This window comes from Halichoerus grypus, chromosome 1 (genome assembly GCF_964656455.1).
Source record: "Halichoerus grypus chromosome 1, mHalGry1.hap1.1, whole genome shotgun sequence".
NCBI lineage: Eukaryota > Metazoa > Chordata > Mammalia > Carnivora > Phocidae > Halichoerus > Halichoerus grypus.
Window position 1 is genome coordinate 183505555 of NC_135712.1, and position 25576 is coordinate 183531130.

A 25576-nucleotide genomic window follows, 5' to 3' on the forward strand; every position below is an offset into this window, starting at 1 on the left:
ACCCCTGGCAACTACTGATCTTTCTACCAGCCCCCTTGTTTTGCCTTTTCCAGAATATCCTATATTGGAATCATAGAGGAGGTGGCCTTTTCTGATTAGCTTCTTTGACTCAGCCATGTACCCTTCCTTAGGAGGTTTTCTTTTTGTTTGTTTGTTTGTCCATCTTGGAACGGAATGCAGAACCCTGGTAGTTGGGATGGGGATTCTGACAATTTACAGTCATTCATGGGCTGGGCCACTCTAGACGTCACAGAACCGTGGTGGCTGACGCGACCATGTGTAGCTTCCCCGTTCCCAATCATAGGCTTCCAGCTTGCTGTGTGTAAGGGTGGGGGAAACCAGTGGGCTCTGCTGCATCGAGCTGCCTGGGGCCACCCACTCCCAGGGGGATGGGACATCACGTCTCCTTTGCAAGGAGTTAATCAAAACAGTTCGTTGAAGACCCCAAGGGGAGAGTGACCCTAAAGGAAGTGAAGGGATCAGGAGGTTGGTTGACACAGCCCGGTCCTGCCTTCGGAGGGGCTGACCCCGCCTGCTGGAGGCTGTTTATCCCGCCACTGGGCTGCTCTTGTTTTTTATCCGATCTCCACCTGAATAAACAGATCCGGAACGTCATCTGCAGCCAGGCTGAGAATCTGCCAAAATTCCCCAGGGAACTGATGATTCACCAGCAGCAGTGGGGAGGGGTGGGCAGTGAGGAGGAGGAGGAGGAGGAGGAGAGAAAGAAACCCTGCGTATTCTGATTCTCATATCCTGTCCAGCAAACAACCTAGGCTGGGCCATTTCTGAGGCATCACTGGTTTCTTGGAGCAAATTGTCAATTTATGCAGTAGAACACATGGTTTTGGTTTTCATTCTTAAGGTGAACGAATGTGAAGCGGGCTAGTGAGGGGGTGAGGTTTCGGACTGTCATTCTGGGAGGCGGAACGTTTCTTCTCAGTGGCCTAGGAGTGCTCAATCCTTCTTTTTGCAGCCTCCTTATCTTCATGTTTCAAGTTGCTCATGGTGTTGATCCTGGTACATGAGGTACATTACTTCTTGCCAATTTGGGACTTGGAATTATTTTTTATCCTTTCCTTTTTTGGTGCTCATTTGGCCCCCATTTAAAATACTCTGTTGGACACCTGAACAAGATTAGACTGAGTTTGGCCATGCTCTGTGGCCCCAGGCTGTATTTCTGATGCTTTTTGTGGAGGGACAGGTGCAGGCTGAGGGACATGGGAGGGTGGTGGCCTCTGACAATGTGGTTGAGTGAAGCAGCAGGGAACATTGCAGTTGTATCAAATGGCTTTTCAGACACATTTCACCTCTGGGGAATTTGGTTTAAAAGGAAACGAGCAGTGTCGTCTGAGGCCGAACAGATGCGTGCCCTGTGATTGCGCATCGGCGCTGCGCCTGGACGTAGATGCTGGCCCCAGGTGCATGCAAATAGGCACCCAAAGATGCACGCACAACATGTGTTCATAGCTGCGGTTGTCGCAGTAACCCAAACTGGAAATGACTCCGTGCCCATCAACGGTAGGATGAACAGTCAGCTGCTGTGTACTGTATACGGTATCATACGGCGATGGAACGGGATTAATGACCGCTCACGCAACAGCACGCGTTGATCCCATGAACAGAATGTTGAGTGAAAGTAGCCGGATACTGAAGAGACTGTCTGGAGTGAGAACATGTGTATAAAGCACAAAAGTAGGCAAGATTGGTCATGGGTGGTAGAACGGAGCTGTTCCCTTTGGGAAGAAGAACCGCTGGGAGAGGGACAGGAAGGAGGCGGCACGTTCTGAATCGCGATCTGAGCGGTGGGTACGTGGGTGAACAGACGTGGTACAAAGGCATTGAGCTCTGCACTTACAGTGAATGCCCTTCTCAGTAGGCCTGTGATATTGCCATGAAAACATCTGCAAACTAATACAACAGCCGCCTCCACGGGGCCATATGGCCCCTTTGGCAGTGCTATAGTGTTCAGCAAAGGAGAAATGATTTTCTTCATCTGTGTTCTTGAAATGATTAGCATCTTCTGGCGCTTGCCATAATACAGCCAACCCCCTCAGGTAGGCATCAGGACCTCTGCCCTGCACTGAGTTTTACACTACATCAACAATAACGGGGTCGCCTTCTGTGGGTTCCATGTATGGGCTACAAAATTGCCCTGTAGCCCCAGGCAGCCCTGAAGGGTGTGTGCGCTCCTTCATTCTGGTTAGACTTTGGAGTGCCTGCTGTGGGGGCTGCAGGTGCTGGGGAGCAGAGCCATAGAACAAATTCTGGGGCGGCCCAGGATGGGCCAGGTACGAGGTGCTTCTGGTGCTCCGAGCCGGCAGGGTGTGGAGTGTAAGGATGCTCGGCAGGATCACCGTGGTGAGCGCAGGGCGGAGGCTGTGGGCAGGTGTATGACTTCCCCCCCCCCCCGCCCCCATCTCAGGGCTAGATTGTTTCTTAGCCAGAGGTTCAAACAAAGCAAGGTCTGGGGAATTTGAATTTTGCTGATTTTGTTAAGTAAGACCTTTTGAAAGTTTGATATTGAGATAACGTGGAAGACACGCTGTTACTAGTGAGAACCAACACTCTGGGAGTTGACAGTGTGGATTTCTGGGAGTCACCATAATTCTCTGGAAGAGCTGCAGGGCGTGATGTGAGGACTGTGCGCTGGCCGACTTCAGTGTGTTTGCCTAATTAGAAGAATTAAAAGGAATAAGGATAAAAAGTGAGGATCTCCAGTCTCTGTAAGATCACCCTGTTTGCCTATCTTCTCCACTGGCTCTGGTCAGAATCCTGGGTTGTCTTTGAGGGACATAATAATGATGAAGACTTAGGTCCCACTTCCTGAAGAGGTGGAGAAGACACCGGTGGGAAGGATTCTCAGCAGTGATGCCTGACCTGGGCACTGAGGGACAATGGGAGGGGTCTCTGCTGTAGGAGGCGGGGCGCCGTTTTGCAGGTCGTTAAACCAGATGCAGAAAGTGACTTACAAACAGTTCCAAGGCTGCATCAGAGCTAGAATTAGAATCTGGGTGACTCCCCCCACCAACCCAAACTGGTTGCTGTAGTGTAGACCAGGGGTCAGTAAACCATAGGCAGTGGGTCAGATGTGGCCCACAGCTTATTTTTGTGAATAAAGGTTTACTGGAACTCATTCATTTACGTATTGTCATATTACATTCCATCAGAGTTGAGTACTTGTGACAGAATGCGTGACACACAAAGCCTAAAGTACATACTATCAGGCCTATTATAGAAGACGTTTGTTGACTCCTTGTGTAGACAATAGGTGCATAATTTCAGGAACCAGCTGTAATCCATTTGACCCACCTTGACCCTGCTTCCTTTGATCTCCTTTCCCTTTATTTCTGGCTGTTGTCAGTGACATGAGATCTTTTCCACCACCAACGGGAGTACCTTGTAAATGAGGCTTTCACAGACCCATAGTGGAACAATCACTTATGATAAAAAGTTTTAAATGTTGGTTTCAAATGCCTCTGTCTGTTTTACTGTCCAATTTAACATCGGCTCTGAAAATATAGCCAAGTCGAGAGAGCTTATCTTGCCTGCCCTCCGCCTTTGAAGACTGATTTTATTTTTGAAGCCTTTAACAGGTGTTGGTTTAATAGACTTGCGCCGTATTAAGTTCTCCTCGCCCCAGAGGACAGCCTGAGGAGTAAACCGACACTGGGCGGAGGCGAGTACCCGTGATCCGCCCTGCACCTTCGGCAGCCCCACGGCCACAGAACCATGCTGATGTAGTTCAACGGCAGAGAGGCTGGGCATCCCTCTGCAGCTCTCCATTCCCTAGGAAGAAAGGTAGCCATTCCTCCCTCAAATACAGGTCCTTAAAGACGTGATCTCAAAGGAACTATTCTTTCCATCCAGAATATCCATGAGTAAGAACTTGAGCTTCCTCTGCCTTGTTGCTGAGGTGGGCCGCACAAAGCCCTCTGCAAATTTGCTGCTCACGCAGGCCTCCGGGAAGCTGGTACAAAAGCGAGGCCTAGCTGAGGCCAATTACACAGACTGCTCTGAGGTGACCAGGAAATAGCCAGCTAGCATTCAGACCTAGCCAAGCTATGCTGAAGGTTTATGGATTGAATCCAGGACAGTGTCCTTAAAATTCTGCTGGGAGAGCCTCTTAGAGGGCATGTCGGATAGTCCTGCTCCCCTGAATTTGCTTTCTGGTTCCTCTTCTCAGCTGTGTGACCTCAGAAGAATCCCAGCAGATCTCTAAGCCTCAGTGTCTTCAGCTATCAAGTACAGAGAATAATAGTACCTACCTCTTTAGATTGCTGTACAATTTCCCTGAGGCTTCACCCAGGGCCTGCTGCATACAGGTGTTGAGTTATTGGTCAGCTGTTGCTAAAAAGAACTTGAACAAGGATCCAGAAGTTATAAAGATAAGCGTGGGCCTTCTTGGGAATGGGACAGTTAGTTACGTTAAAGGAGAGACCTGATGACCACCTCGACGCTGCACGCGGCATTAAAAGCATGGACAGTTTCTTGAAAGTGGACCGCCTGATGGACTCAGAGCAGCAAACACATGTTCACAGCTGTCTACTGTCAAGGGGATAGGAGGGCTTCCCCTGAATGCTGGCTGTGGGCTCTGGCCTTTATGGATGGGTGTCTGGAGGGGGTGTCTTGGACGGACCGACTTCCCCGGATGGGATAGGGCAGAGTGTGGTGGGCTGGGGCCAGGGTGAGTGCACGTAAGCCATGCTCGCTGTGGGAGTGAGGAGGGGAATGTCCTGCGGGTGGTCGGGGATCCAGCAGGTCTCTAGCTGTGGAGTCCCGCAGACGCTTTCGTCTGGGATTTGCTTTGAGGCACAGCTACCTACTTCAGCCCGGTCTTCCAGGGGCTGGGTGTGACACTCTCCAGTTGGAGCACACTTCTTTCCTGCACCAAGAGAAGACTGAGAGCTCTGAGTCAATGCTTTTTTCCTGAGAGAGGAGTCAGGCCTGCCTGCTTGCACTGAAATGTGGCCGAGGGATGGACAGGAACCAGTCATTCATTAATTTTATTCATTTATTCTTTTGCCAGAGCACCTCCCACAAACCAGATCCTGAGCCTGGCTCTGAGGATACAAATATGACTAATAAAAACAAGAACTGGTTTAATGGAGCAACCGCTTTGTGTCGGGTCCCATCACCCATGGGGCAGAGGAACTTCACACCTCACTTTATAGATGAGGCTCCTCTTGAGGTTCACACCTGCCAGTTGCATCACTGAGATTTGAACCCCGGCCGGCAGGGCAGTGCTCCCGACATGCTCTCCTGTGCTGTGCCAGGTGTCAGCACAGGAAGAACCCTGGCCCTGGGGCGGAGTGGCCACGGTCCACAGGGCTGTCTAACATGGGGTGACTCTTGCTGTGTGTCGGGGCTGGGGTGGGTAGAGTCCACAGGCGCACAGAAGCATGCGGTCCGTTTTCCAGAGTATGGAACTTCAGGAAGAATTGGATCAGGGCTTTGGGCTAGAGTGAAGAGCAGGGAAACCAGTCCAGTGGGGAGATGGCTGTACCCCCTGGGCAGCTGGGACCAGCAGTGTTGGAGCCCCGAGGACCTGGGGAGCCACTGCAGACTACGTCTCTTGTGTTTTCTGGGCAGCCCTGCCTCAGGGCCATGGGCGCTCTTTCTTTCCCTCACGCTCTCAGACTGAACTCCTCTGCCTGCATGATTTTCTTCTGCTTAAATGCTGGCGAGTCCCAAATCTGTGAGATTCAGAAATTTAACCTGTATTCATTTCTTATGAATCATTCAGCACATATTTATTGAGCACCCGTTACATGCTTCACACTGTTCGAGTGCTTGGAGACACATTAGTGGGCAGAACAGACTGGTCTCTCCTTGAGCCACAGCCTGGTGGGAGAGAAGGTGTTAGACTAGAAATAAGTTATTACTGGATATACCCGGTGATAATTAGAGCTTTTGAGAAAAATAAAGCAGGTGAAGGAGTGGAAAGTGTGTGTGTGTGTGTGTGTGTGTGTGTGTGTGTGAAAGAGAGAGAAAGAGAGAGGGAGATGGGGAGGGGGAGCCTGTGGGTTCAGAGAAGCTGGCCAGGTGTGCTTCTACCTCTTTGAGACCTGCTTTCGGTTCTTCGGGATATACAGCCAGGAGCAGTGCGGCTGGATCGTGTGATGTTTACTTTTTTGAGGAACCACCAGACCATTTTCTTCAGCATGGCGCCGGGGTTCCCATTTCTCCACATTCTTGTCCACCCTTGTTTTGTTTTGTTTTTAACAGTAGCCATTGTATGAGTGTGAGGTTAGTGATGTTGAGCATCTTTCCTTGTACTCACTGGCCATTTGTATGTCTTCTTTGGAGAAACATCTGTTCAAGTTCTTTGCCCATTTTTTAATCGGGTTGTTTGGGGGGGTGGTTTGTTGTTGAGCTTTAGGAGTTCTTTATATATTCTATTTTTTTTTTTTTTTAAGATTTTATTTATTTATTTGAGAGAGAGAGAGAGAGAGCATGAGGGGGGGAGGGTCAGAGGGAGAAGCAGACTCCCTGCCGAGCAGGGAGCCCAATGCGGGACTCGATCCCGGGACTCCAGGATCATGACCTGAGCCGAAGGCAGTCGCTTAACCAACTGAGCCACCCAGGCGCACTGGAGTTCTTTATATATTCTAGATATTAGTCCCTTATCAGATATGTGATTTACAAATGTTTTCCCCTGTTCCTTGGGATGCCTTAACAGGATCTCTCTGGTTACTGAGTTGGGAGCAGTCCATAAGCCGACAAGGATGGAAGGCGTGGCCACTAGCCTGCTAACCGGGTTACCTCTGCAGACTAGAATCTTCAGCATCACTGTTTGATGTAGCTCCCAGCTGTCCTCTTCAGATCCCATGGGCCCCTCTCTTACTCTTCTCTTGTGTCTGTCCCTGTGTGGTGCTCTCCCTCTCCTGGACTGTGGTGACATGGAGTCCCTACTCCCCAGGTTGACCGGGAAGGCGCTCTGCCTGCCCTCCCAGCTCCCGGCCCATGTCTTCTCTGTGTTGGCCTCCTGCCCCTGGCGCTGGCCCCCACAAACTGCTCAGGGCACAGAATTCACTGTTACTGGCACGATTCGTCCCTTATGCCTCTGTCATCCTCACTCCCATGCTCGGTTATGTGTCGTCCCCAGGACTTGCCTCTTTGACCAACTGAGGAAGTCTACAGCACGTGAAAGAGCCCCATGCTTATGTCAGCGTCCTTCCTCCAGAGTGGGCCTGGCACACCCAGGGGCCCAGAACACGTTTGAGTCCATGAATAAACAAGAGACAAAGGTAGAAGATGAAAGGCAGAGACAGATGAGGCGCCATGGGAGAAGCGGTGGGGGGGGGGCTCGCAGCTGTCCTGTGGCCCCTTCCTCTGTGTCTGGTCCCGTTTTTCGTGACTTGGGGCCACCAGTGCTGCTTGCCTGCTTTTCTCAGATCCTCTTTTCCTGGCTCCCCGGTCATGCATTCACAGTTCCTGGATGAGGCTCAGCACTGCGGCCTTTATTTCTTGTTCTTCTTTTCCCATACTTAACATAATAAAGGTCTTCTTTTTTCCTTTTTCTTTTGGAGTCCCAAAACTGAAGAGACCATCTTTATTAAGAACATAATAACTCAAAGGAAATCGCTTTGGGGGGGGTGGGGAGGGGATGTGAAGGGAAAAGTGGCCTTTCATTCTGGGGAGACTTCCCCGTGTGTGGAGTTGTGCCTTTGTAAATGGATTTTTGGGTTCAGGGCCTGGGAGAGTTGTGAAGAAAACAAAGGAATGGACAGACAGCCCCAGAGCTTCTGGGAAAGAGAGCCTTGTTTATGCCTGTTGGAACCGATTTGGTCAAGTGTTTGTTTAAAAGAGATGCCACTTGGTAAGCGACGCCTGGCTTGTGTTGTGTTCAAGAATGCTTTGATTGGCCGGGGACCCTGACACTGTTGACTCAGAAACTGGCCCAAGTGAGCGCCTGGAACCAGAGGCCCAGCACTGCCACCCAACAGATTCTGAAGTATCTGAATATTGGGATTAGGGCTGCTGTGGTTTGAATCTGCCTGGTGGAGCCAAACCTACAATGGGGGGGGGGGCGGATGCCCCCCAGCTTCGGTTAGCATTTGTCGTCTTTCTCCTGGTTAGTAAATACGGGTTGGTCGGTTAGGCTGGGGGCTTTCCAGAAAGATGACTACAAGTGTAACTAAGTCATGGTGGTAAAACGCCTTTCTCAGACAGGTGTTAAGCCCTCTGAACGCTTAGGTTAACGTCGGCTTTCATGTGGTTTCGGCTGGGTGATCCATGTCTCTGAAGGGCCCATCTTCCATACGAGGAAATGAGGAGCAAAGCTATGGGTGGGTGGGGGAGAGTCAGGAGGGTCCAACGATTTAATTCCAGGCAGACTGAGCACCAAGTTCCTGTTCCCCTTAGGTTGTCAGAAGTGTGTCATTAAAAAAAAAAAAAAAATCCCTTGTGCCTGTCTTCACGCCTGGGAAACCATGAGGTGTGTCATGATGCATTAAGTTGGATTAGACCTGAACTCTGGGCTCTGGTGCCGGCAGTCCCATACGTGATGGGGCCGGGCTCTGTTCTGAAGGTTCTAGATGAGAACGGCAGCTGGAACTGGCAGGTTCACCGGGCACATTCTTTATGGGAACATGCACTGGTGAGTTGAGTTCTGATCTCGGTGTTCTCGCACGGCATTCATGACCCCTGCATTCTTGTCCTTGGGGACAGCAGCCTAGGCTTTGAACTGGGGCAGACAAACTAGTGGCTGCCAGAAAATTCAATATTCTCTGTAGCACCCAGCCAGCAGGTGATAACTCTGCGGAAAGAAGAACGGGAGGCCTCATGTGAAGAGCGCCACCACTTCTGAGAATTGTCTGCATCAGCTGGGGAAGGAGGTGTCTGAAAGAAACGGCGGGGAGAATGTTTCTTGGCAAAAAGACACGTTCGAGTGCCCTGCCTTTGTGTGTTTCAGGCAGCACAATAAGATCCGCAGTGTGGAGGGAAGTCAGCTGCAGACTTACCTTTCCTTGGAGGTGCTGGACCTGAGCTCGAACAACATCACGGAGATCCGGAACACCTGCTTTCCGCACGGGCTGCACCTAAAGGAGCTGTAAGTGCCCTGCGCTGCCGTCGGCCCCCGGGTGTGAACGCAGAGTGCGTGTTTCCCTCCCCACCGTGCCCGGGCTGAGTCTGGGGGGGCTGGGCATGCGCCTTCGGCTCCCCTCAGCAGGGCAGAGGACGGGGAACCCCAGTCCACTGTCTTCTGCTGGCGCATTTGTAGAGCATTTCCTCATCGAGCAGCATTAGTCTGACTGTAGGGGTGGCCGCTGAGGCAGGGAGAGGCAAAGGAGTCTCCCAGACCTGCCACTTGAGAGGGGCGGCTAGCCCTCGAGTACAGATGCAGCTTGAGTACGAGGCCTTGGTTCTTCCTCACTTCCGGGGCTGCCTGGCAGGAGAGCCAGGAGAGAAGGTTCAGGGGTACTTAGCAAACGGCCCCGCGGGGAGGCCTCCCTGCCGAGGCTTAACCCGTACGTGCGGATCTTTGTGGCACCACCTCCTGAAGCCTGGGATGGGGGTTCTTCAGGAGGCACGGACGCCCTTATGTGGGTTCCCAGGACCTCGTAGATCTCTGTTGGTCTGCGTCCCCTTCACCCATCCCAACAGCCCTTCTCACACCCAATGGGTGGGAGCAGGGAGGAAGAAGAACCATTCAAACCTGTTGAGCTTACTGCTTGTTGGTAGAAAAATGTTGTTTTGGGGAAGAAACTAAAAACCCAGGCTCCAGAGACATCTTCAAATGACATATGAGTTTTCATTCCCTGCGTCATTACTGATCCTGAGTCATTTTGGGGCTCGTTCATGAGGCTAGTTTAGGGGTTGTTTTGACCCCTCTGTTCAGGGAGGCCAAGGCCTGGCACATGGATTTTCCAAGACCCCAAAGAGGGGGAGCGAATTCTTTCTTAGGTTGCTTCACGACACCAGAATTGGAAACGGGAGGCCCTGGCTTTTGTTATGCCAGGGTGACAGTGCTGAGCCCCCACTCAGGGCTTTCCAGAGGTGTCCACTTGCCACCTGGCACTCCCTTGCTTGGGACAAAGAAACCAGCAAGCACTGAACTGAATGGCAGTGACCTCTCTCTGCACGAAAGCAGGAGGGACTTTCTATTTTGGCGGCTCCTGGCCCGCGTATCTCCATCACACAGACTGTTCTTTAATGTGGAGTGTTAAGAACAAACAGTCCAGGCCCGTTGGCATAGAATCCTCATGTGCCCTGTCCTGGGCCGCTGCCTGACAGGCAAAAAATGCCTCATCCCCTTCCCATCTCCGTGGAAGCAAACTCTCTCTGGTCTTTTCCCTTTTTGTTTTAGCCACAAAAAGCAGCATTGGTCCAGGGAAGGCGGAAGAAAAGAGGTAGTAGTGGTAACTTCTGATAGGAATAACATATTGTTCTTCCCTTTTCTCTCTGTTTTTTCTTCTTTCTTCTTTTTATTAGTTGATAGAATGTCCGCACAGTGGAATGCACAGATACAACGTGTATATTGCAGTACGTTTTGAGGAGAAGTGCTCTTCACACACGTAATCCTATGAGTGGACATCCCATTAAAGAATTGCTTGTTGTCCAGAGGGACCCTGTGCAGGTCTCCTTAACTAGTGTTTCTTTGATACACTTCAGATGATTGAAATGAATTGGCTTATACACATTTATAGGAGTGTGTGTGTGTGCATTTATATATCTATATATAAAAGGTTGTATAGTGAGATCCACTTTAATATTTAAGGCTGGTGGGGCGCCTGGGTGGCTCAGTCAGTTGAGCATCCGACTCTTGATCAGGTCATGACCTTGGGGTCATGGAATCAAGCCCTGAGTTGGGCTCCCTGCTCAGCAGGGAGTCTGCTGGAGATTCTGTCCCTCTGCCCCTCCCCCACCTTGTGCACGCTATCTAAAATAAATAAATAAATAAATCTTTGAATAAATAAAAATAAATAAAATTTAGGGTTGTTTCCCTAAATTAATAAATCCGTTCTGACCTTGCCTGGAGGTTGACCTTCTGATTCCTAGGGCTTTTCTCACCAACTCTGAACGCTCACTCTTGGTTCGTGGGTGTTGAGGGAATCCTGCAGGTAGCTCTGGAGATGGCCCCTCCGCACGGCCCGGCTGGACTGTGAGGGTGCTGGGGTGGAGGTCAGTGACGTTGACCCCACCCTCCAGTGGAAGGCAGCCACAGTGTGCTCTGAGCTGCAGTGAGCCTTCCATCAAGGCCTGAGGGGATGGTCTTGGCACCCAAGTTTCCCGGCTCCCCCATCTAGGACTAAAGATGATAAATGTGTCATCGGAAACCCGTCCCTCTGGGTGTGTGTTAGCTTTTTCCCCCAACTCAGCCAGCGTCTGTAACAGAATGAGGAAAGCCCCCTACTGACACTGCGTTCTCTGTCCTTACCATTCCAGCAACCTGGCAAGCAACCGGATCGGCACCCTGGAGTCGGGAGCATTTGATGGCCTGTCACGGTCGCTGGTAATGCTTCGCCTGAGCAAAAACAGGATCACCCAGCTTCCTATGAAAGCATTCAAGTTACCCAGGCTGACACAACTGTGAGTATAGAAACCTGCACTTTAATTAAGGTTAGCCAAACTTTATGGAGGCCAGATTGCCCCATGGACCTCGTTCCAAGAGCGACCCCTTCCTCACCCCCCCTCAGTCAGGCTCTGCATAAACTATCATTAATGGCCCTATGGCGACACCTAATAAAAGCAAATTAGAAGCTGGGTCTGGTGCCTGTGGGCTGCCTCAGGTTGTGGAGAAATCAAGATCCACTGAGGATCTATACGCTCGTCCTCACTGGCACTTTCCAAAATGAAATGAGGAATCCTGCTGGTTAGCTGATCCTGGCTAATGCTTAGGCTGTGTGGGTTGGGGTATTTATCTTAGGGGTTTCGTGTGTGTGTGTTTTAAAGTCCTCATAAAATCTGTACTGTGGGCATTATGGTGTCCAACACTTTTTGAGCAATCTGAGAGAAAGTTAGTGTAGCCAGAGGTAGAGGTAGTGAGCAGGAGGGGGGCCATCATCTTCCTGATAAATACTACAAGGTAGTTGGTTTGTTTTGTTTTGTTTTGTTTTGTTTTTTAAGAAAGGATTTATTTGTTTTGTTTTTTGATATCCAAGGCAGAGTGCACTCTTAGGATGGCACAGAGTTTGGATTTAAGAAAACCTATTTCCTGGAACCCAATGGATCATTTGCTCCCCGGTTTTTTGTTTTCCTGTGTCCTCATTGTCTCAGAAGAGGAATATCAGGAAAATAAGCCAGTATGGGAGATTGGGTTTAAACAGAACACAATAATTGTTCAGGGCCAGGTTTGGCAGCAAGACGGGGCGCCCCGTACCCCAGCACCCTCACACCTGTGTGTCCCTCACACACACACACACACACTCACACATACACTCATTCTCACACATACACACAATCACACTCACATACTCTTACACATACATACACACTCACACATACACTCATTTACACTCCTACATACTCACATATACACACACATACTCATTCACACTCAAACACATACTCAGTGCTGTTACACACTCACACATACACACGCACACACATACACCCATGCAGAAGATCTCTGGTCTCTTCAGCTCTGGAGAAGGTCTCTTGATGCTCAGGAGGTTGTGTGTGGGGCATTGTCATGAGACACTACAGAAGTATTTGGGGAAAACCAAGGGCTTTCTGGTCAGCCCTGTATTCTCCCCTCCCCTTCCCCCAGCGTTACTAATGGACCCAGCCCCCCCAGATTCCTGAAATCTTTTGGTGCACTGAGGTTTTACCATGCTGGGGTTGGAAGCCAGCTGTGTGTGCTTCATGGTGTGTCAGCTCCCCGCCTCCCCAATGTGCACTCACTCCTCTCCATCAGTAGAGACCCCATTAATGCCTCCAGTGAAAAGTATCATTGCTTTCTGCTGTCCAGTGGTCAGGTTTTTCCTGGGTTGGGCATCTGGTGTGGATTTCTCTTGCTGAGCTAAGAGACACCTCACCTAAGACGTTCCCATCCTGAGTCACACCCACCTCCTCACTGCAGAGTCATGGATGTTTGGGGAGGAAATGGAGCGCTCAGTCATTGGGAGGCCTGGTGGGGCTGGCTTCTGGGGAAACTGCGCCCTCTTTCCTTCACAAGCCATGGCCCAGTCCGTGTCCCTGCCTGCGTGGCGGGCAGGAGCGGCTGTAAGACAGCGGGCCCCCGCGGTACATCTGGGCTTCGCTGGGACGTCCTCAGCACGATCTTCCCTGCTGGCTAAGAAACCCGGCTGGGCCTGCATGAGAACAGGTGTAGGCAGGGAACATGCAGCGAGGCCTCTGAACCCACTGTCTTCATCTCTTTAGGGACCTGACTAGGAATCGGATTCGGGTCATCGAGGGCCTGACGTTCCAGGGGCTTGACAGTTTGGAGGTGCTAAAGCTCCAGCGAAACAACATCAGCAAGCTCACGGACGGGGCCTTCTGGGGGCTGTCCAGGATACACGTGCTGTAAGTGCAGTGCTGGGTTCCGGGCGGCACCCCTGCTTGGCTCGGGCGCCCTGGCGGCCCTGCACGTGCTCCTTCCGCCCCCTGCCTTGAAGGATCGTGGAGGACTTCCGCCGGAGCTGGCCGCTGCCTTTGGGTCTCAGAGGGCTGGGCACCTCTCAATAGCTTCAGTGACTTGGCCCGATCGAAGGGTCTTTTTCTCGGGAGTCAGGAAAGTCTCTGGGGGCAGTTTCCGTGGGTCTGGTCCGGGAAGCAGCCTGGTGCAGGTGGGAGATGGAGCCCTTCTGCTCGGGCTTCTCTCCCCCCTGCCACGTCCTCAGTGAGTAGCAGGGCGCAGAGTGGGCCCCCTCCCACAGGCCACAGGAAGTTCCCTGGCTCCCTGTTTGGGACTTGACCGTCTCTGGATGTGCAGGGGGGCTCCAGTGTCAAGTTCATCCTGGGAGATTTATTTATGTGTCGTGAGCTAAGCAGGCCCCTCGGTGCAGATGTCCCAGTTTTACAGGGGAGCACCCCCTCCCGCCAGATGTGCACGGGCACAGCGCGTGCCTACAGGCCGAGTCACGTAAAGCGGCGGCAGGAGGGCATGTGGAGAAGGGCAGGAAAGGCGGTTACCAATCTTCTGTTTTTAAACATTTAAATGAGCTTGTTTTCAATGGTCAGTAACATATACTTATAACCGAGTAGAGTCAGAGAGTACAGAAACGTGGCCTTGGCCTCTCTTCCCCCATTCTCTCTTTACCCCCTTCTGCTCCCAAAGGGTAGTCTCTGGTCCTCCTTTCTTGGGTGGTCTTTCTTTTTTCTTTTTCTTTTCCATTATTTTAAGTAATCTCAACACCCACCGTGGGTCTCAAACTCACAGACCCGAGACCAAGAGTCTTAGGCTCCACCGACTGAGCCAGCCAGGCGCCCCTCCTTGTTGGTTTTCCCCCCGTCTTGGTGGGTCAACTGGAGATTTGTCGTGTCACGGTCAGTGATGTAACTTGCTCAGGAACCCCACACGTGCACACCCTCTCCGTTCCAGGCTTTACAAGTTATATCACTGTGTTCATGTCCTTTGTTATCTTTGCAATGGAAACAGAAAACAAAAACTCTGTATCCTGTCTCATCGGCTCTGCGCTGTGCTCAGTGTCAGAAGCGTCTCTGATGACCCCCTCTTCCCACCTACCCTGAAATCCACACTCGCTGTGAGGTGAGGGCATCAGCATTAGCACTGTGGTCTTGCTTCTCCCTCTTCCTGGTCCTAGGATTGGCCGCACGTCTGTTTCTATCGATTCAAAAGCACCTTTACTTGACCTCCTTAAAACTGTCGTTCCGAACTTTGAAATCCAGGTGGTTGTGCGCTGGGTGTGCTGAGAGTTAAAGAGAGTTCTCAGAAGAAAATGGAGTTAGCACATACCCTTTGGTTTTTATGTTGAGCATATTCGTACACGCTGAGGGTGATGAGTTGCCCGAGGGATTATTTATAAATGTGCTCACCTTTTGAGCAGTGGCAGAAAGTGAGAGAGATAAAAGCAAAACCTGGTTGCCCAAAGGCCTTGCATATGAACATGGGGCAACACTGGAATTAGAGGCCAGTCCACTGGGGTCGTCCTGGGCTCGGGTGTGCAGGGTCGGGAAGCAGGGTAAGAATGTCCTCACTTGAGCACCTTGGTGGGAGCAAAACCCTCCGCACCGTGCTGAAATTCTGGCATTTTCCTGTTTGCTTCTCCTAACAGCCTTGTGAAGTTGCTACCCTTGGGTCTCTCTATCTTACCCATGTTTCAGCCCCGTTCAGCCAGTAAAGCAGCAAAACTGGGATTTAAATCCAGGTCGTCTGACCCCAGAGCTAAGGCGTGTCTCTAGACACCATGGTCCTGAGCCCTGACTTGGATAGCCAGACCTGGGTTTGAATTCTGGCCCCTCACTGCTTGCAGAGCTGTGGAATGAATTTTAGACAAGTTATCTAACTTCTCCCAGCCTCCGTTTCCATATCTCTAAGAGCAGGATAAAAGGTACCCCCCACTTTCTCTTCTTTCTCTTCCTTTTACGGGCTCAGCCATTGCTGTGCTCTGTGCTCGGAAGCCCTCTGCCCAGGGTGCCTGGTTCACTTGTACTTGGCGAAACAGGTCACTTCAAGGAAGCTTCCCCGTGCCCTCTGAGCTCCCGAGTCAGCCGGATACTCACGGCCAGCTGTTGGGTTCACGGGTCCTCCCCATGTCCTTCCCTGACACACGTGAGCACGCCGCCCCCCCCCAGCTCCGAGACCCCCCCTCCTCTCCCGCACCGTCGGCTGCTCCTCAGTGCTGACCCGTGTGGGACGCAGGGGGCTGCCTGCGTGCAGGGCGGTCGGCGAACGAGAGAGGCCGCTCTCACGCCTGTGCGCTGTCTTTGCAGGCACCTGGAGTACAATGGCCTGGTGGAGGTGAGCAGAGGCTGGCTCTACGGCCTCTCGGCCCTGCATCAGCTGCACCTGAGCAGCAACTCCATCGCTCGCATTAACCGTGAAGGCTGGAGCTTCTGCCCGAAGCTGCACGAGCTGTAAGTGTCCCGCCGCCGCTCTGGGCAGACAGACTCCTAGACACTCTGCCCGTGGGTGACCCCCCTGGAGCAGGAAGCTCTAGGCCTGATGGGGTCCGTGGCACCGCGGCCTCCGCAAGCTCAGACGGGGCAGGGCGCTCAGAGGCAGGCAGGCCTGCAGCCTGTGTCGGGGGGAAAACGGCCCCAGGCAGCCAGGCCCAGAGCGGGACTCAGGGCTTGCAGCAGGACGCCCTCCTGATCTGCTCTCTGCACCCCTGCTTTCAGATGAGTGGGGGCTGCAGGGGTGGCCCTAGGTCCCCGCAGGCAGCCCGTACCCCTAGGGCCTTCTTGGCCTTGGAGAGGGTTCCAGAAGGAAAGCCTACACAAGTGTTCTCCTTGCAGCTGTTTGGAGAGCTCTTGTACATTGATGGCTACACCCGGTGACGTGCATGTCTTTAGTGACGAGGCTTATTTGGGCTCACACACAGAAAGGACCGTGACCCTGAGCGATGGTGATGCCCTGACAGTGGGAGAACTGCATGTCCTTGGGGCGTCCACCTTCCTTCCCTTAGACACGTCGTCCAGGCCCTCGGCTCCTTCCCTGTCCCCGCCCAGCACCCCTGTGGCCGGGGGGGGGCAAGGTACCTGTGCTCCTCCCCGAATGATATGTGGACCCTCCTCCCTTCCAGACACCCCCAGACCGGGCTCCAGGCCGGGACTGGGGATCCCAAGACCGACAGTGACCTACCTGCTCGCAGCAGGAGGTCCTGGGCCTGGTGCGGCGTCGGTGCATCACTGGCCGTGAGAAGGGCACTGCCAGCCCCCGGGGGGGGCACGCCCGCACCCCTGTTTCTGATCCCCAAGCAGAAGGTGGGTGCTTTTGGAGGAAAAAAGTAGCCCCTCACCATGTGGGCTCCTTCCCTGTAATGCAGTCCAGTTTAGTCCAGCGTGTTTGTGTAAGAGGGTCTGGGTGGGTTTTCTTCTTTTCTAGGCTTGACTGTAGAAGATTCACCCCTGAAATGAACGGCTCTTAAAAGTGACAGGCCTCTGTCTTGTCTCTCTCTTGACCTCAGTAGGCAAGCAAGGCGATGTTTAAACTCAGTGTTGAGTCTTGAGGTGGTGGTTTTACCTCTTCTTCCATGTTCTCCCCACACCCAGGGCACACTGGCCTGGAGTTCATATTTCAGCGAGCCCGCGATTATCTCATGTAAAAATCCATAGCCCTGCCTCTTTCCTCTTATGTACCTTCCTTGGCTGTTGTGAGTGTGTGCGTATTAGTGTTAACCTTGCGGGTTTGGGTTTGTGGCCCTGCACGGCAGTGTGGCTGCCTGATATTCTTATGTGGTATGGATGGCTTCTGACCAGCTCTTGGCTCAGGCCGTGGCCCCCAGGGAACCCCCAGGGCTCCTGGTTGGTTGCTGTCCAGGCCTGGGAACCACAAGGAAGCAAGAGAGGCCTCCTCTGTCCCCCGTGCCCGAGCCAGACCACTCGCTGGGTGAGGAGCCGTGCTCTGCTTGGCTGGAGGCTGCAGCACCCCTGGTTTTTGAGGCGGCGGGCAAGTCGTGTCCCCTATGCCCCTGTCCAGCGGGCAGAGCATTGTGAGCTGTCGTCGGTCCCCATTACCAGGGGTAGAGGTCACAGAAATGCCTCAACCGCCTATCAATTTTCCAGACGTCTAGGAACCTCAGAGGCCAAGTTAGGATCGCTTTCCAGCGTTTCCGGCCCCCCTCTAAGCTAAATTCTGTAATTGCAGGTGAGGGTGTATTTTTGATCACTTGGCAGGTCTTTCCGACTGACAGACACTGTGACTTATTTCTCCAGGAGGGAAGGAATGTTACTCCCTGCTGCCTTTAAAAACTCATTAATCTTCTCAGAATTTATTTTGCTTCTTCCTGCCCCAGCCCAAATTTCCCATTTTTGAACGACAGAGGACTCATAGGCCAAGTGGCCAGCCCAGGGCCGTGTGGTGTCCGAGGTGCGGGAGGGCGTGCTGGGAGGAAGGTTTGATTCCGATGCTCAGGATGATGTGTGATTTGGGGGCGTGTTCCCTGTCCTGCTCACAGTAGGATGCCCAGGCCGGCTGGGGTGGGGGCGCGGAGACCGGAGACTGTCGCGCCCGGGAAGGCAGGAAGTTCTGTGAGGCCAGCTCGGTCCACGCGGCGGCTAGTGGTGCCCTCTGCTGGCCGACGTCGCAGTCTGACGGGGCTCCCTTGCTCACTGTCCGTGTCCGCTGAGGTCCGGTCCAGGGTCTCAGGCCCCTGTCGTGAGGGGTCTCTGATAGCCTGAGTCAGGACCCCCCATGGACCCCGGCATGAGGGATCGGAGCCTTGAGGGTTCTCGTGTTGGATGACCTTGTGTCGTCCTCACAACCTAACATGCTCTCTGGTTGCCGTGATCTACGCAAATATTCCAGGAGCCGAACTCTGCGGGTGTGGGTCCCTGGTGGGTTTCTAGCTGTACAAACCCTGTGGCCCTTGGGATTCTGGCGAGCCTGCCAGTGTCCTGTCGTCCCACCGAGACCCTGCTGACCGCGGCTCGATGTTCAGGAGAGGGTCGGGCGTGCCCGTCTTGCACGGCAGTGACGTGTGCTTTCCTTCCCCAGGGTCTTGTCCTTCAATAATCTCACCCGGCTGGACGAGGAGAGCCTGGCCGACCTGAGTAGCCTGAGCATCCTGCGCCTCAGCCACAATTCCATCAGCCACATCGCGGAAGGTGCCTTCAAGGGACTCAGAAACCTGCGTGTTCTGTACGTCATTTGCTGTGGGGTTGACAGAAGAAGGGGGTCCCTGGCTGGGAAGGCAGAACAGAGCCAGCCAGCTGCCTTGCTGAATTCCCTTCTTGTTGCTCTCGAGTCAGAATTGGGTCCAAAGCTGACCCACTATGTGCAGAGTATCACACTTGCATAGAATCAACTGAAAAACTGGTTGAGCAGAAAACTGTCTCTCAGTCCCCCCAGGGTGGTGCCGATAGGGTGACTGGCTCAGAACCTTGCCATTACCTGCCGTGACCCTGGTGGGATGCTAGGGTCCCAACGCCCGGGGCAGCCTCCTGGACCGCAGCCGTGCGCTCCGTCTGTCTCTCTTGAATCTTCCCCGTGCGCCGTCAGCACACTCTGGGTCCAGGAGGCCCCATCTCGGGAGAGGCATTTAGCAAATCCTGTGTCTTTCCCTGAGCTTCAGGAGGGTCATTTAACAAAATAGAGGCAATGATGTCCAGAATTTTCTTTTAAGTTCCTTCTTAGGTGGGGTTGCCAGAAGTGGCTTCAGGATGCTTTCCTGGGAGTTAAAGTTTTTCTTTTGTTGGCTCCAGACAACTTCCAAGGCAACTCCGGGCATTCAGCCCCCAGAGAAGGGTGGCTGATTTCCACCGGACAGTCACAGTGGGATGTGAAGCCTCCTTCCCGGCATGCTCCACTGCACAGAGGGCCTGCTCCCGTGTGACAGGGAGGGAGGCCTGTGCACTTGCACCTGGCCCAGAGGCCAGAGCCAGCTTCAGTGCCGGGCCATTGTTGGGAGTGTGAAAGGGCCCGGATGCCAGGCTATTAAAGCCAAGGTCAGCCAGCCTTTGAGCCCTTGCAAGGCCTGAATAACAAGGCCGGGAACATTCAGATTGAGCCAGAAAGAAGAGAAAAGCTTTGGCAGCCAGAGCGAGGAGCTGGGAGACAGGCACACACAACGGCAGCTCTGGGTCCCCGGCTTTCAGTCTGAAGATAATAAGGAGAAACACGCTGAAAGGAGGGGTCCCTTCCAGCAGCAGAATCTCGGCACTCTGAGCTTTCTGCTCAAAGATAAAGGTCAGAAGGGGCACTGCGCTTCTCAGGCAGAGCTCCCCTCCCTCCTGGCAGTGCTCATTCCCTGCGAAGGCTCTCACGGGGGCTGGGAGTAGCATCCCTTTCTGCATCAGAGAGGAAGGTGTGGAACCCAGAACCGTGGGGGACGCTGGAGGGGCTGCTGGTGGGGCAGAGTGGGGGCCTGCTCACCAGGTGGGAGCCTCGCCTGGCACTGGGATCTGCCCTGGAAGCTGGGGGAGGAAGCTGAGTCATCCGCCTTGTGATCTGCGTTGTTGGAGGAGACTGGGCTGAAAAGTTGGCCTCATCCGCCAGCCCTGGCAAGTGGGTCACAAGTCTGACTCAGCGCCCAGATGTCGTCCCTGGCTCCGAGTCAGCGCCTGTGCAGGCCCTGGGGCGGGGGGGGCGACTCCGGCCTCTGAACCCACTTGCCAGCATGGAGTGGCCCCAGGGAGGACCTTGTGCGGGGGCCTTTCTTCATTGTCTCCTTCCTCAGTGTGCCTTGGGCGGTTTCTTAGTCAAGTCCAGGAAGGGGACTCTGGTCGGTATGAGGGCAGACAGGAAGCTTAACCTTTCAGGCTCATTCTCAGTATCAGTGGTCAGATGCCTGCTCCGGGGGTGTGTGCGGGGGGGTGGTTGTTCCCATGTGCTGTCTGCACCTTCTCCCTGCCCCTGGGCCTGCCCTACCCACGTGGGGAGCAGCCCACGGAGCTGGGGGAGCTCCATGTTTGAGGTATGTGTCCACTTTGTGGGAAGGCTGAGAATGCCAGGCCGTGCCACGAGGTGTGTAGAATGGGCTTCCCGTGGCTTGGCGCTTACACTTGTGTTGACCGTACATTACAGCTGGGCATCTAGAATCCACCCAGATGTTTTCAGCTTCCAGGTGGCATAGGGGGTGTCCGTCTGTTTTCCCTCTTGACGTTAAAGAGAGTTGAGAACTCAGGCTGGATGGTGAGCCTTCTTTCCGTCTCCTCCCCAGGGATCTGGACCATAACGAGATTTCGGGCACGATAGAGGACACCAGTGGCGCTTTTACGGGGCTCGACAGTCTCAGCAAGCTGTGAGTATCTCCGAGCTGTAGCTTCTGTGGGGCTGGCGTACAACGGTTCTGAGGCTCCACCACGCCTCCTTTGTTCTGGGCCCAACTGGAGCAGGGCTGGCTCGCATCTTCTTCTGTTTGGGAAGAAAAGTCTGAATAAGGGAACCAAGGCATCCCAGCCTCTTTCTGGCCAGTGGTCTCCTCACTGCCCTGGACGGTGGTTTCCCTGGGGCTGAAGACTGGTGTTCGGAGGCCTGTTAGATTTTCTTTCCTGCTGAATTTGTGACTGACATGAAAACAGCTGAATTTTTTGTCTTGCTTTGCACAAAGAAGTCTTGCCTTCTTAATTCCTAGAAATTGTGTGAGATTCTAAAGCCAAGTACTGTTCGTGGTTTGGAGTCTCTGGTCAGTACTTTTGTTGTCAATCATAACGTTAAACAGGAACAGTCATTACCATGAGGTAATATAACAGCTATTTTTTATTCGAGGTTTCTGGTGTTTTTATTTGCAGCTCCTAGAATTTGTCACTTACTCTGCAGAGCGTATGCGTACCTGTGTTATATCTCACAGCCTCCCGAGTGCACGCTCTATTACGCCACCTTTCTGTGGTCGAGGAAACACTGAGGAAGGGATTTTGCCCCAGACCACACAGTGGGGAGGGTCAGGACTGGCTCCAGAGCTCACACTGTTCTCCCTCGTCCCACCTGCTTGCCCTCCGCGTGTCACCAGCCCTCCTTGCATGTGCCCCCCAGGGAGCCTCCAGGAGTGGGGACAGGAGCGGCCATGACCACTGAGTAGCGACTCAGAGGGAGGGTTTCAGGCGGACAAGAAAAGGCAGTCACCACTCCATCTCCCCAAGCCTGTTCAGGTGACAGGGTGAGCAGAGTGTGAGTGTCAAGCAAATAGCTCCAAAGCAGCAGTGGAGTGTGAGGTTCCAGGAGAGCCTGCGGCAGGGGGAGTCTCTCTGTAGAGCTTTGCACTGATGTTGAAAAGCGTGGTTTTTACACACCTTTTAGACTCAGAGTTCTGAGTAAGAATCCACTCTTGGCTCTCTCACGGTTCTCTCTTCTTGAGCATTGTGTATTCAGACAGCATGTCAAAAAGTCTGTCAGTCTTCCTTTTCCTTCCCTAAAAAAGCACTCCCTCCTCCCCGCTCCTGGCCCCTGTACCTAGCGAGCCGGGAAGAGGCAGGACTGAGGCGGAGCTGCTGGGGCAGGGCACGAGCCTCACTCTCCGACGCCTGCCTCCGCCCTGACTCATGGATGGGGGGGCGGGGGGGGCTGCAGTGGGCGGCGCCACCAGGGCCTGGGGGCGGGGGGGTAGGTCCCTCCGGTGGAACCTGAAGCCACTTCTTGGGTAGTGTGGCTTCCAAGAGGCCCCGGCGTGTGAGTGCAGGCAGTCCCAGGGTTCTGCAGGACGCAGCCTGTGTCTGGAGCCTGGGGCTGCCTTCGCGGTCACCGTGGTCTGTTCCCCTGTGTTTTCTCTTTCTTCGACCGACTGGACTAGGTTCAGCAGTTCTGCCTGAAGTCCTAAGTCCATGCGCCTCACTCGCCCTGTGCTGTTGGACAGGCTTCCTGAATGCGGTGCCTTCCACACTGACCTGGTCCCGAGACTGCGGGGACCTCGTTAGAATAGGGCCATCTCCAGCCTCCTCCCACCCAGCCCCACTGATCGGAGTCTTGGGGCTGGAGGCTCTGTCCGTGTGTCAGAATAAAGGCAGGGAGCACACAACTGGGGGAAATGGGGACAGGAATTGCTTAATATGATTAAATCTATGCACTTATTTAGACAGGATGGTCTCGTGGTTATGTTGCAAAAGAAAAAAAAAAACCTCTTCTGGGATGAAAAAATGGAATGGCATGGCGCCTGTGACCTGGATCCCCGTTCAGCCAGCCAGGCTGGGCAGGGGACGCGGCAGAGGGGGGTAAGACTGGTGCCTTTGGGTGATGGGTGCACCCGTGTAAGGGGCACCTGTGGGGTTCGTGACGCTCCGCCACCTGCCTGTGGTGGTGTGTGGACTCTTCTCCATTAAAGGGGAAAAAAGGAAAGCCTACACTTTCCCGTGGTCCTGGCGCCCTGCTCTGGCTACAAGCCACTCCACAGGGTGTGTGGAGGGTGTGGAGGAAACGCTTAGTGAATTCGGGGAAGGAAGGGGCCAGCGCTGCCTGGCTCTCCTCCCCGCTCAGCCTCCTCCGAGCACCGCCTGGAAGCTCTGCTGCGCGGCCGTGGCAGGGAGCCGTGGCCAGGAGTCGTGGCTGGGACCCCGCACGGCCCCGTCCAAACAGCTGGTGGCCAGGCGCTGGGACCTGTCAGCAGTCGGGATTGTGTTCGCACAGAGAAGGGCTGCCTGTCTAGAGCCGTCCCGTCATCCGGACTTCTTCACCCTGTGGGGCTGCGGACCCTACCGGGTCCCTCCGACCCGGTGCCAGCTTGCCTTTGGAGCACGTGCAGGAAGCTGTTCAGGGACCTCCCTGACAATGGGAGGGGAGAAATTCCTGCCTTTGCTCCGTTATTCAAGGACCTGGGGTCCTTCCTGCCATGCAGGAGGCCAGAGCTAAATGAAAACCTTTTCCGAGAAAGAACAGGGGAGCAGCAGAGCCGTAAGAGGCTTCCCTCTGGGTGGAGGTGGTGGGTGCTGCCCTGCCCCTAATTTTCCCACCTGCTGAATACGGCCGTAAGGGATAGTTCTTCAGTCTGGAGCCTCCTGGCAGGGCCCACGGAACGTTACTGGCTCTAGCAAGTTTCCGCAAGTTTCCCGTTTGCCTGTGATTATTTTGCTTACCCCCACAGCCCCTGTCATCCTGTTGATGGAACACTTCCCGGGGGCTGCCCAGGGTCCTAGTATGTGCGGAGGCAGGGAGGCTTTCTGGAGCACAAACTAGCAGCAGAGGGGAGCAGTTAGTCACCTGTGTATGGGGGATAAGGTGAGGGGCTGCCCCATGGTTCTAGCTCTCTCCGTGGCATTCCCCAGGTAAGGGCATGGTGTGTGCAAAGGGGAGTGTTGGGGAAGACATGAAGAACTGGACCATGACACCAAGCCTCTTGACCCCGGTGAGATGGGGTGGGCCTGGGTAGGTGCTGCCCCAGCCTGGGGAACGTTGCCCCCGCATATCTTCACAGAGCGATGGCCGGGCCCACAGAGTGCTATTCGTTGTCACGGGTAAGGGGTGGGGGTCAACAGGTCATGGTTTCTCTGGGTCAGTACAAGGACCACCTTAGCACTCCCCCGGCGTCTGCAGGGCTGTGTTAGCAAGACCTGGAAGGCCTTTGGGAGCACTTAGCCATGCATAGGAGGTTGGATGGCTGACTTTTGGGGTCACTCTCTACTCCGAGGGGGGTGGGGGGCGTGGGGCCAATCAGGCCTGCAGTCCCTGCTCTGGGAGCCCCGGATCAGGTGCAGCCCACCCTCAGCCACTCACTACCCTGGGGACAGAAGGAGCCTCCCCCTGGCCCATGGGCCCGGTTTTCCACTCTCCCCACAGCCCCCCTTTATTGGTGCTGGCCCAGCCTGCCAGCTTGAGCCCCGACCCCCAGATGTCCGCCTGGAGAATGTAAGGGGCTATTTTAGTCCACCAGCAGGATGGTTAACCCCCACATAATTGCGAATTTGTTTTATTGCTATTGTTACCATTAGAAACAACGGTCTGCCCTCACTGTAAGAGAGGTCATTGTGACTAAGACGTCACGAAAGAAACAAAGCCCAGCTTTTTCCTGGATCTAGTTGACGGGAGAGTTCACTAAACAGTTAATATGTGTTATAGGACCTGGAGCGCAGTGGCCCGGCCTGGGGGACGCAGGAAGTGAGAAGGTGGCCGGCGCCCCGAGGGCCGGTCTTTGCCGGGCTGGCTCCGTGGTTCGGGAGCGGAGTTGGTGCAGCCGGCGGATTTCTGCGTGTTTGGGTTATTTGTTTTAGAATAAAAGCCTCCGACGGCGAGAGTGTGTGGAAACTCTTTCTGGAGGAGGAGACTGTTTCCACATTCACAAAGATTGGAAAGTCAAAGGGTCCCTGGCCCTCGTGCCCCTCCGTCCTCCCAGCGGCTGGCCGGGTCTGAAGCTGAACTCGGAGCCGCTGGTCGGCTGCTGGGTGGGGGGCGGGAAGGAGGACCCGGGGGGGGGGGGTCTGTTCCTCATGAAGTGGGGCGACCTGGCAGCTCACGTGCTTGCCCTGTAGGTGTCCCCTCGAGTTTTCGGTGCCCGAGCGTGGGGGTGGGGTGGCGAAGCGCCTCCTTCTGTGGTTCGTGGCGCTGGCAGGGCCTGTCCGCGTGTGATCTCATCTTCGGGAAGGTGCCCCAGGAGCCCTGCACAGTTGCTGGAAGCTCAGGGCCCACCCGTCTGCCCAGCCGTCTCTGGTTTCCTTCCAGGCTCCTATTTCCTTTCTTTGCTCCTTTCAGGGCGCGACTGGAGCTTGCTGTCTTCATGCAGGTCTGAAGGTGGAGCCGGCCCCCAGCAGAGATCTTTCTCTGGTTCTCAGTGGGCTCCCAGACAACAGCCGTGCTCTTCCAAGGCTGCCTGCCGTGCCCACCTTAGGAAGCCCTCCCTCCCAGGGCTGGGGACTCAGACTTCGCAGCAACCCCCGCTCCCGACCAGCCCTTTAGATGATGCTGCCGGGCGTCAGGCGGGAGAGCCCACGTATCTGTCCGCGTGACCTTGGGGTGCTCGCTCGCAGGGGGTTTCCTGTGCCCGCAGGAGTGCAGGGAGTCCGGCTGGGCTGTCCTCAGAGTGTCGCATGGGGAGGAGAGAAAACTGGAACCTTAGTTCTTTTCATTCCCAGTGTCCAGCCCACTCTT

General features: G+C 54.1%; 1 protein-coding gene across 3 annotated transcripts in view; it reads left to right on the forward strand.

Annotated features, from left to right (window-relative positions):
- Positions 1 to 25576, forward strand: part of LRIG1 (leucine rich repeats and immunoglobulin like domains 1) — a 110390-nt gene that overhangs the window by 64853 nt on the left and 19961 nt on the right. For all 3 annotated transcript variants that reach the window (XM_036074650.2, XM_036074651.2, XM_036074653.2), the window contains exons 4-9: positions 8915 to 9052; positions 11389 to 11532; positions 13327 to 13470; positions 15841 to 15984; positions 18566 to 18709; positions 20730 to 20810. In XM_036074650.2, the coding sequence (XP_035930543.2) occupies positions 8915 to 9052; positions 11389 to 11532; positions 13327 to 13470; positions 15841 to 15984; positions 18566 to 18709; positions 20730 to 20810 (795 nt within the window). The remainder of the gene's footprint in view (positions 1 to 8914; positions 9053 to 11388; positions 11533 to 13326; positions 13471 to 15840; positions 15985 to 18565; positions 18710 to 20729; positions 20811 to 25576) is intronic.